This window comes from Vulpes lagopus, chromosome 10 (assembly GCF_018345385.1).
Source record: "Vulpes lagopus strain Blue_001 chromosome 10, ASM1834538v1, whole genome shotgun sequence".
Taxonomy (NCBI): Eukaryota; Metazoa; Chordata; class Mammalia; order Carnivora; family Canidae; genus Vulpes; species Vulpes lagopus.
Genome location: NC_054833.1, coordinates 72,437,147 through 72,449,526, shown reverse-complemented (window position 1 = coordinate 72,449,526; position 12,380 = coordinate 72,437,147). Strand labels below are relative to the sequence as shown.

At 39.6% G+C, this 12,380-nt stretch overlaps 1 protein-coding gene across 1 annotated transcript in view; it reads left to right on the top strand.

The window, feature by feature from the left end:
* Positions 1 to 12,380, top strand: part of ROR1 (receptor tyrosine kinase like orphan receptor 1) — a 183,606-nt gene that overhangs the window by 146,985 nt on the left and 24,241 nt on the right. Inside the window, exons 5-6 of the mRNA XM_041772918.1 lie at positions 82 to 399; positions 2,024 to 2,269. Coding sequence (XP_041628852.1) covers positions 82 to 399; positions 2,024 to 2,269 — 564 coding nt within the window. The remainder of the gene's footprint in view (positions 1 to 81; positions 400 to 2,023; positions 2,270 to 12,380) is intronic.

The window sequence follows — 12,380 nt, the reverse complement described above, 5'->3', positions numbered from 1 at the left end:
TATATCTGATATCTGTTGACTAGATAACTGAAGGAGATAAACCCTGGCCCCTGGGAGCTAATAACTGTGTTTGTTTTCCAGCTGCCTTCACCATGATCGGCACCTCCAGCCACTTATCTGACAAGTGCTCTCAGTTTGCCATTCCTTCCCTGTGCCACTACGCCTTCCCCTACTGCGATGAAACCTCATCCATCCCAAAGCCCCGGGACTTATGTCGCGATGAATGTGAGATCCTGGAAAACGTCCTGTGTCAAACGGAGTACATTTTTGCCAGATCGAATCCCATGATCCTGATGAGGCTGAAACTGCCAAACTGTGAAGATCTCCCCCAGCCCGAGAGCCCCGAAGCTGCAAACTGCATCCGGATTGGAATTCCCATGGCAGATCCTATAAATAAAAGTAGGTGGTAACTCCTGACTTTCTGTGCTGTCTGGAGGCCAGCAGCCCCATGGCACAGTGCAAACTGGACCTCGATCTGTAGTAATGATTCTTACTGGTAGGCAGATTACCTTCCAGTGGGCTAAAGACTGTGTGTGGGCTTAGCAAGCAGTGGTGGATTATCTAATGTCACTGTCTTCAAGAAGCTTCATGAAGATGGTAATTTTTAAATATGGTTACTGGTTCCTCAGTGACTTAAAACAGAATTACCATAGGACCCAGTAATGCCACTCCTGCTGTACACTCAGACGGATTTAGGAAAGGTGCTCAAAGAAAAACTTTTATGCAAGTGTTCAGAATAGGTATTCACAATACCTGTAAAAGAGAAAAGCAACCCAAGTGTCCATCAGTGAATGAGTTGATAAATTGTGGTAGATCTATATAGTGAAATAGTATTCATCCAGAAAAAGGGAAAAAATCCTGTTACATGCTACAACATGGGCTGAAACTTGAAAGCAGTATCACGGTGAAAGAAGCCAGACACCACTGGGTGATTCCGTTTCTCTGAAATATCCAGGATAGACAAATCCATAGGGACAGAAAGCAGATTAGTGGTTTCCAGGGACGGGGTTGGGGAGCCTGGACATTGACTGCTGAATGAGTATTATGTTTTCTTGGGAATGATGCAAGTGTTCTGGAATGAGAGAGTGCTGAAGGTTGCGCAGTATTTTGAATGTCCAAAATACACTAATGGTAAATTTTATGATGTGTGCATTGTACTGCAATTTAAAATATATATACATGGGGCTTGCCTCTATCCACTGCCCTCTCACCTCTATTCCTCTGTGATTTCCCATTCACCTAGAATTAAACTCACTGGTAATTTTTTGGTTTCCTTTTGGAATTTAATATTATGCTATTAGTTAAATTATTGCATCTAAAATGCTTAGAACTCTGCTTAGCACACAATGATGGCAATATCTTCATTATTACTATTATTACTGTTATTTTGTCACTAGCCCTCCATCTTTTGACTTATTTCAACTCAGTGGATTTTTGCATTGCTTTCAAGTGACAGCCCTGTGGTCTCCTGGGAAAAGGACTTGCTTCTCAAGAATATGCAGTGCCTCAGCACAGAGTGGCCCTAACTCCTGTTAGAAACTCATAACACACTGCTCCTAATGAACATTTTCTAGGAACTAGATTCTTTTTTTTTTTTTTTTTTTAACGGAACTAGATTCTTTATCACACGATTCATGTCTAAAGACATCAAGCAGGCATGGAAAGAAGAATGTAGCTTGAACCTTTCCTGAGCCATTCACTGGAAAATTACTCCTGTGCCCCCAAGTCCCAACCCCAGTTCTGATTTTGTGTGTGTGTGTGTGTGTTCAATATTAAAAATGTTTGTGGGGGACTGGTTTTATTCCTGCCGCATAAGCTTTAAATCTTCCCAGGAATGTAACTGTGAGGCAGGACCTGTGTCCCAGCCTAGCAAGCAGGGAGACTGCTCACGTGGCCCCTAACCAACAGGGAAGCCTGAGCCATGAGGTTAATTGTGAGTCCTCCCTCCAGAAACTGCTGGCTAGAAGCCCCAGCATCTCCTGTTTCCTTCTCACAGTTTAAGCCTTTCTCTTCTGTTTTCCAGATCACAAGTGCTATAACAGCACAGGTGTGGACTACCGGGGGACCGTCAGTGTGACCAAATCAGGACGCCAGTGCCAGCCGTGGAATTCCCAGTACCCCCACACGCACACCTTTACCGCCCTCCGCTTCCCAGAGCTGAATGGAGGCCACTCCTACTGCCGCAACCCAGGGAATCAGAAGGAGGCTCCCTGGTGCTTCACCTTGGATGAAAATTTTAAGTCTGACCTGTGTGACATCCCAGCATGTGGTAAATGCCTTTAATGTGTCCACTTACCTTTAAAGGATCCCCTCTCCATCTCCCGGCCCTGAGGAGAGTCAGTAAGGGGGCAAAGGAGAGCAATAGTGTTTGTTAGATCTCAAACTATGTTTCTAAGACAGTTAAACCTTGCCGTTTCTACATAAGACGTCTTTTAGGGTACCAACACACACTCTCAGGAGGCAAACTGCCTTATCCCCGTAACCATTGTTGTCAGTGGGTATAACAGACACAAGGGAACAGGCTCATCACAATCAGTCATGTAGAAAAAGACATTACCCACAACGCTCCATGTCTAAGTGTTAGCAAAACAGTTGTACTAGAAACAGAAAGAGAACTGTTTTCCCTTTGTCCTTGAGAACACCATGAGGTAGGATGAATCTATAGCTATTACGCACTCATCCAGGGCAACATGTAGACAAACTGTGTCTTCTCTGTCATCCTTTTATGCCACAGAAGTGTGGAAAGCAAATGAAATTCCTGAATCAGTTTGTTCCATTTCCTAGAAAAATATGTGGAAAGTAGGAGAAACAGAATGAAAATAAAGGTGAAACCTGATTTGGGTCTGTTTTGGAACGGACCCATCTTTCTGGTCCTAGTTCTCATAGACGATGTCAACTTGGTTCTCTCGACATAGAGAGAGAGTCTGGTGTCTCTGCAGGAAAAGCCACAGCAGTAAATTGGACATAATAATAACATCCACCTAGTGGTTACTGGGAGAATGAATGGGTTACTAAAAAAACCCTGTGATGTCTGGAAGATAGTAAATGCTTAACAAATATTATCTGTTATATAATTATTATGTAGTCAATATATAAAGAAAAATCTGCTATAATTCATATATAGTCAACATAGAAAGAGGAATGTTTGCTCCCAGTTTAGCAAATGTTGTTTGAGAGTCCACCGTGGAGCAGGGGGTTTGAAAGAGAAATAAAATGTGATTCACATTACAGTCACAATGTAATGTGGATGATGCAATAGAAGTTAGCACGAATGTTATGGAACAGAGAAGAGAAAGCTGAAACATACTAAAGAGGTCCATAAGAAGAAGTAATAAAAATGTTAAAAAGAAATCTCAGTGATGAAAATTTGGGAAACTATTATTCAATAATTTTGTTCTTATGTGTTACCTGTTACTATATTGTCTTCTCTTGCAAAATGATTTTGTGGGTGGTGAAGCATGCCAGGTTTGAGAAAGAGGTGACCAGACCCTTTTTGTGTTGCTGGGCTTTAAAATGCCTTCATGTGCAGCATAAAGAACAAATTACAAAGTAAAACTTTTCCAGAGCCACCATCGGAAACTTCAAAGCAAATTATCCAGTATTTTTAAAATGGTTTGCCCTTAATAATTCATGACTTTTCCCACATGCTATATTCAATGCTAATAGGAAAGGAATAAAAATAAAATGTAGATTTATAATCATCCACTTAGTTGTCTACCCTTTCTCCTAAACCAGGTAAGGAGAAAAAGGAGAAAAAGCATCACTCGCTGAGCATGAGTAATGTGTCAAGTATGGTGCTTGGGGTTTTCATAGGCTTTGCCCTTACACTGTGATGAGTATTATTAACCCTATGTTACTGATGTTACACCCAACTACATCTTCTTGGTACTCTACTGTGCTATCTCAGAATACTGATGTGTGTCCTTAAGAACACCAGATGAATTATTTTAGGGAAGAAACACATTGTTCGTTCCTCTCTGGGTAAGTGCTATTGTCCTTTGGGTGACTTCTGATGCTCAATTTCCAACTAATACCCAGCAGAAGTAGGAAGATAATTTGGTCATAAACTAGAAGGTTTGTTAATAAGCTGATTCAAGCTTTACTACAATTAGTTTAGTTTAGTCAAGACTCTAAATTATACCTGAGAAATATGGTTTTCATTTCAGTGACCTTCCTGAAGCAATCAGACCAAATACACACTCTGAGGAATGAAAGGAATCCTCAAACAGTTTTTCAGACTGGATAGAGAGAGAAAGATCCCCTACAAAACACTTACTTACCATGTGCCTGCACAATGCTCCATGCTTTACATATTCATGTACATTTAAAACTCATATCCATGCTATGGGGTTAATAGTGTTATTAACGTAGTCCACTGAGGTTCAGGAGGGTTAAAGAACTGGTATAAATCACACCAATGATGAGATTGGACCTTGAACCTCATCTATCTACATAAAGCTCTGACCAAACTCAAAGCTCATCCTCTTTTCCCAGACACTCCCTAGCTCCCATTTAAAGATTTTTTTTTTTTCAGAAATAAATAAAAGAATGACAATAGGCTCCACCTCTGGATCCCAGTATACAGATTCCCGTAATATGATGTGACATCAAAAAGTGTTCCCTTGCTGTGAGGAAATCCATCCTAGTATTACTCTATGTTCTCATAGTATCAGTAAATACAATGATGTTAGAAACCCTGAGAATATTTCTTTCTGCATATTAGGTGGCAGAAGACACAGTTAACCTTCTGATGACTGGTTAAGTTCTAGTCATATAAGAGATAAATTTAGATGAATGTTAAATCTAGAGATGACAAGGTAGTTCTCACCACTTACGATAATCATTTTTATTAAAAAGAACATTTTCATTTCAGTTTGAAAGAAAACAGTTGCTCTTGAATTCTTCAAGCCAAGCCACAAGTATATACATTAAGGACATAGGGAATCCTTGACATTGATCAAGAAGCAGCTGCTGAGAGGCCAGTGGCTCTTCAATGTAAGAATTAAAAAAGAAAGCAGGTTAGCATCATCTGTTGTTCCTGGGCAAGGCTTCTCAGAATTGCCCCTGGATAGACCACCTCTAGCAATCTAATCATAATAGCATCCTACTTTATAACACTTCTTAAGAGCATTTGATTTTCTTTCTCTTTTCATTTATAGAAAAATTAAGAAAGAGAAAGTTGAAATTCCTGCCTTCTTTTATCATATGAGAAAACCAAGGCCCAGGGAAGTGGTAGGACTTACCCAAGATCATAAATCAACTACAGAATCTAGATCTCCTACCTCTAGGACCACTCACTGCTCTTTGTTCTATACTAGTGCTTCCCAAATGGCAGAAGTTTTGTCTTCCAGGGAACATTTGGCAATGTCTCAAGTACTTCGGTCCTCACTCATGGTGGAAGAGGAAGGTTGTGAGATGCTACTGGCATCTACTAGGTAGAGGTCAGAGACACTGCTAAACACCCTACAATGCACAGAATGACCCACACAAAGAATTATCCAGCCCAAAATGTCGATAGTCCCAGGGTGGAGGAACCTTGAGACTGGATAGGAATTACACAATTTAAAATATAGAACAACAATAACATTAAACAGCAGTTGCCGTTTATTGAGTGCTTACAATGAGCCAAAGACCATGCTAAGAGTTTTTGTGCATTATCTCATTTATAGCAGTCCTATAGCCCTATGAGTTGGGTTTTATTCTATACAAGAAGAGAAAACTGAGACTTAGAGAGGGTAAGTAATTTATCCAAGACCAAATGGTTAATAAGCAAGGAACTAAAGACTCAAACCTATAGCTGGTATGTGTATCTGTTGAGATAGATTGATAGATGATAGATGATGATAGATAGATAGATAGATAGATAGATAGATAGATAGATAGATGATAGATAGATAGATAGATAGATAGATAGATAGATGATAGATAGATATTGAGAATAATGTTTCATTTTACAGCGAGCTAAAAGCTAGTGGGGCAGATTTGAAGTGAGTCCTTTTCCTTCTTCCTCCCAAATGAGATGGAGTCTCATGGGAATGTTCCTGCATTCTTTAGTTAAGTCAAAGTTAAGGAGATTTCAAAATCTCCATGTGGTTTCTCATTTTCCTACTGATAACTTTTGTTTTCATTTCAACCAAGTAAGGCTAAAAGAAGTATAGGCCTAATTAAATGCAGAATGTGAGCATTTGTTGTACTTTCTAAAATAAAGGCATTTGAGAATGGTCTGCCACAGACCATTTTATCTGCAAACTTTCACTCTAAGACAGAAGATAAAATTAAACACAACCAAATATGTCTTCTATGAATTCTGGGAATTGGCTCTGCTAAGACTCCGTGCATGCACCCAGGTAGTGCTTGGAGGAAGTGAAAGGACCAAAGATACTTTGGGCAAGATCCGACCTCTCATCCTCCCTGTCTTTTCCTTCCTATCTATCCCAGGCATCTAACAATTAGAATGGTCAGTTATTTACTTAATCATTCACTGAAACACAATGTGTGTTGAGCTTCTATTATGCTTCAGATTTTGTGAATGGGGAGGTCACAGCATGCCCTCGTGTAGCTTACAATCTAGTAAAAGACTCAGATGGTAAAAATATGAATCACGTTCAGCACTGTTTTATAGTTCCCAACATTTATGTGCGCTGTCATGCGCTTGGCATTTTAATGACTGCTGTCTGTTCTGTAATGCCAGCATCTGGCCTGTGACTTAAAATGTGTTGAATGAATGAATCCTCATAATAACCACAGGATAAAGGTCTCCTCTCGACTCTACTGATGGAGAAGCAGAGGCAACATTTTTACTAGAGCCAACATACAAACCCAGCCCGTGGGACTGTAGGTCAGTCTTCTGTCCATTGTGACACAACTACCTAAAGGACAAATTTGAGAGTATTCAGAGGAATGAACATTCCTTTGATCATTCTGAACTCTCTAGGTGTTTGGGATGCTGTTCATTTATTTTCTGATTTGCAGCTCCACACATACAGGAATGGAGCCCACAGCCACAAAGTCATCTACTCAGAGGGACCCTAGGTGCTCCACTCAGCCTCAGCCCTGAAGAGGACTAGCTCCCCCAGCAGCTCCATGCAGGGCTCGCAGCATTTGCTGGTTTCCCGTCAAATCCAGCTCTCTCCTCCCTTCCCAGCAGCAGGTCCCCCATCCTCAGAGTTGGCCATCTTCCCTGAGAGCCTGCCTGCAAACCTTCGTTCACTACACCTTTACCTCTAGTCACTGTGGCCACCTTCCAACACAAATACTGTGGGTTGGGTGGAAACTACGTCGAAAAAGAAACATTTGCCTATGTTCTTTCCAACTGGCACCTAGGCACACCTCCCAGCCTCACAGTTCCACTGTAGCCCTATCATTGCTTTCCTACACAGCCTGGGGGCAGAACTATGGAAAATGCTTGTTTCTCCGGGAGCAGCTTTTTCATGATCTGGCCATTTTACTTTGGCTTTATTTTACCACGTGACTTCGGTTCTTTCTTTCTCCCTCATTTGTTCCTCTCTTGAATTGTATGGGGAAGCTGAATTTTGATTATATTAGGGCTTTCATATTCATACCTTGGCCCTTTATCTTACTCTAGATGAAGTCCAGAGGCCACGTTCCTTCCGCCAGCCAGGCTAGCATGTCCGAGAGGTCTCACTAAAAGTCTCTCCCTCTACCAAACAGCTAGAACTTCCAAGCGGGGGATGGTTTTGACTCCTCAGCCAGCTTCACCGAAGAGCACCCACTGATAAGAAAAGTCGTGGGCCATTTGGCTCCACTTGCAGTTTTCATACCTGGCCTATTACTTTTCTATTTCCTTTTAAGTCCTTGGCTTGCAACAGTCTGCCAAAGGGCACTGTGCCCAGTTCTGTGCCTGAAGAGCCCTGACTTGTCCCATAACCTTATAAACCCCCGCTCTGGGTTCTGCTTTGTCACAAACCATTTTCTACAACGTGGTGGTTTACAGTTCGGGGCAAGGCAGATGTTTTCCAGATTGCGAACACTGCAGTTTTTAACTCACTCTGTCAGCAGCCTTCTCCCATATTTCATAGAAGACCTGTTGTAAGGCAATTTGTCTTTCAGCCATTTCTTCAAACCAAAATTGAACATTACAGTGAATTGGATGGTGGGGAGGGGGAAATGGAGGGAGGAATAGAGCACTGCTTTGTATGGTTTGAAGTCTTCCGGAAGAGTTATTTTTATGCTACAGAGATTTTCAAGATGTACTTTATTCTCCAGTCTCTATACATTTTCGACAAAGTAAAGAACAATAGTTACCCAAAACTTATAACTAAGTCATGTTCCATAAACATTTTTAACCATAAAATAATTTTTTCTCAGAGGTTGTTTTTTTTTTTTTTATTGTTCTCAAAATATATTGAGTCATTTATCCAGTGTGTCAGCTGCTCTAGCAATAAGCTTTCGGAAGCTCTTAACTCTTTTGGCCTACCACCATGCCAATGGGAAGGGCTGCTTGTCGCTTTAACCCTTTGGTGACAGAATTCTGATATACCACCACAATGATCTCTGCCATTTGTTGTATCAGCCACGGTTCTGGTAGGAAACAAAAGGCACAAGCAAACATACTATGGAGAGTTTTATAAAGAGACTGTTTATGAAGACTTTGGCAGAATTAGGGGAAACCAATAAGGTGACGAACCCAGGGCCAACAGAAGTGGGAGGCATTACCATCCTAGGCTTGAAGAGCCAAAGGAATGATTAGTTACCTTACCCTATGGAGCCCAACTGAGGATAAAAAGAGATGTCCAAAGGCTGTGGCCAATCCTCTGCAAAGGAGGTAGCCAATCCTCTGCAACTCAGCAAGGAGGGAGCGGGGAATAAACATGTCAGCCATACTCTTCTTGCCTTTGGCAATTCTTTTTGTCCCACCAACGTCTCCCATTGGCTGAACCTAACCAGAAGCCAGAGGGCAAGGATGCCCAATGATACTGTCTATAGAAGTCAGCCTCAGCATAGAGCTGAGTAGAAAAGGACTGATACTGGATCTGAAGACAGGGAAAATATTCATCACTAGCTTTAAATCAGTTGCTTCACAAGAAAGTCAAAAGAACAGTAGATGCCTAAATAAGATATGTCAACTCAGTTTATAAAATCAAAGAACTTTAGGGGGAATCATAGGAATCATCCAGCCTCTGTTTGAACATCACCAGAGACTGTCAGAGATAGGGACATCTCACCACCCTGAAGAAGTTATGGGATGGCCCCCACTGCTCAAAATCTGGATTTGTAAGTCTGAAACCAAAATTTATATGTGAAAGCTCCCTAATTTTTAAAAAATGTTGGCCATGAATTCAAATAAAAAAAAATCAATAAGGAACAAATCTATGTCCTAGATCTAGATCTAGTCTGTAACCTCTGGTAACATTTATCATCCACATTTGAAGGTACTTAGCACATCCTTCATTTGATTTTTAATTTGGTCGGAAGAGTATATAACTCTTCCAACCTTTCCTTACCCATTTTCCTCCTCCTCTAAATGTTTCTTGCTTTTTTAAAGCCTTTCTTAAAAATGCTGCCTTAGGATCCCTGGGTGGCGCAGCGGTTTGGCGCCTGCCTTTGGCCCAGGGTGTGATCCTGGAGACCCGGGATCGAATCCCACGTCGGGCTCCTGGTGCATGGAGCCTGCTCCCTCTGCCTATGTCTCTGCCTCTCTCTCTCTCTGTGTGACTATCATGAATAAATTTAAAAAAAAAAATTTTTTTTTAAATGCTGCCTTAGAAAACACTTTTTTGGTGTTTTTAAACCAGTGAAGATAGAAGACCACGATATTTTTGATCATCACTCTGTATTGTCAATAAAGGGGTTTTTTTTGTTTTGTTTTGTTTTGTTTTTGCTTACAGTATCATATGTAAAACTTTTTGGAGTATTTCATCGTACTATTGCTGAGTCTAGCTGAGCCTTCAAGTCTTCATTAAAACTTATCAGTCTTCTATTTTCCTCTTTTTTTTTTCTTGGTTTTGTTACATAAAATGTTATTTAGTAGATGTGCTTAATGAGCTTCTTTAAGCAAGAACCTAATGGCAAGCTATGTCTATTTGTAAAATTTCAACTGTTGGTTTGGGTCATTATTTTAGCTTATTTTGAGTAAACCTCTAAAATTTTATTTGTTTAGTCAGTTTTCTTTCCTAGATTTGGGTCATTTTCAAGTTAGATGAATATGGCATCATCACGTAGTTGATGATAATGTCAAACAGGCAGGTTCACTCATACTTAGTTCTCTACAATTTGAGGTTGATTTGCTGATTAGCACTGTTAGGGTATAGGCACATGGTAAATTACAAATATATCTAATGATATTAATATCTAACCCTCCATCTTTGGTCCATAAGGATATCATGGGTCACTTGATCAAATGTCTTGCTAAAAGTTTAAGTGTGCTTGGTCTACCACTCTAAAATAATGCTATCAAAATGAAAGAGATTTAATTTTAGAAAACCTTTTGAATTTTGGCATGTAAAGATTAGCCCAATTAAAAAGTGGATGAAGGACTTAGATATTTCTCCAAAGAAGATATATAAATGACCAATAGTATGTAAGAAGAACAGAATCTCAGAGAGATATTTGTACACCCATGTACATTGCAGCATTATTCACAATAGCTGAGAGGTGGAAGCAAGCCCATCAATGGATGAATCCAGAAAGAAAATGTGATATATACATACAATGGAATATTATTCAGCCTTAAAAAAGAAGGAAGTCTGACACATGCAACAACATGGATAAACCTTGAGGACATTTTACTGAGTGAAATAAAATAAACCAGTCATAAAAAGACATATATTGTATGATTCTGCTTATATGAGGTCTCTAAAATAGTCAAATTCGTAGAAACAGAGTATAGACCAGGTGTTGTCAGGGGCTAGAGGGAAAGGGAAATGGGGAGTTATCATTCAATAAGTACAGAGTTTTAGTTCTGCAAGATGAAAAAGCTTTGGAGATCTTTTGTACAACAGTGTGCATATGCTTAGCACTACTGAACTGTACGCTTAAAAATGTTAAGATGGTAAGTTTTGTTAATTTTTTTCCATAACTAAATTTTTTTCAGTAAAAGAACAAAGATTAGCCCAACTCTCTCCTTTTATAGAAGAGAAAACCGAGATCCTAAGAATTAATAGAAACTTATAGTGACCTCGTTTGGATTCTAGTTACTAAGATTTTTCTCAAGTGCTCACACGATAAGTTACTGTCCCTAACTTATGTGTCTAAAACATTTTAATCACTGAAGAGAAACATTTTAATCACTATATATGTCCAATCAGAGTCTTCTTAAGAATTAATTTGAGAATAAGGACACCTAGGTGGCTCAGCGGTTGGGTGCCTGCCTTTGGCCCAAGGCGTTGATCCTAGAGACCTGGGATCGAGTCCCGCGTCGGGCTCCCTACAGGGAGCCTGCTTCTCCCTCTCCTCTGTCTTTGCCTCTCTCTCTCTCTCTCTCTCTCTCTCTCTTTCTCTGTGTGTGTGTCTCTCATGAATAAATAAATGAACTCTTTAAAAAAAAAAAGAATTAATTTGAGAATACATAAGGCAATAGATCATCTACTTAGTATTTCCATCATTAAATTGAGAGACCTAATGGTGGACCCAACATACCAACTGAAGGCCTAGTTAACAGATTTTCTCCTTTGGCTTCCAGGCATATGCTTAAACATCGCTGGTGCAAGTTCCTATCTGCCACAGACTGTTATTTTATAGTTTTCAAATAATAGATGGTAGCAATTCCTATTTGTTTTCTACAGTTTTTATTTCTTTTCAGAAAAGATTATAATTTAACTTGTTTCTTTGGGGAGGATTCTAAAGTTCTGTAAGATTTCTTCCCCCACCTTTGCCATTTTTAAGATCTAAGGACTTTTTTGTTTTAACTCAAATATCCCAGATGATGTTTCACTTTATGAAAGTACCTCTTGAATAGGAAATCATGTTTACCTTGTTTTAAGCCCCAGGATAAGAAAGGAGTATTTTCTCCATTATATTTAATTACTAATCAAAGTATTGAATATCTTTGTAAAAATAAAATAGGAATGTTAGATGTGAACTGTGATACCAAATTGTTGATTTTTAAAAGGAAATTAATCATGTGATCCAGACTAAATAGTTGGTTTCAAAAATCCCAAGTATTTAATTTGATGTAACTAATACGTGCATTTAACTTTTAAATGGTTATTTTGAAGTATTAAAAATCTTCACCATTCTAATTTCCAGCCAAGTTTTTTTTAAAAAGATTTTATTTATTTATTCATGAGAGACACAGAGAAAGAGACATTGAGAGAGAGAGAGAGAGAGAAGCAGAGACACAGGCAGAGGGAGAAGCAGACAGGGAGCCCAACGTGAGACTTGATCCTGGGTCTCCAGGATTACGACCTGGGCTGAAGGCA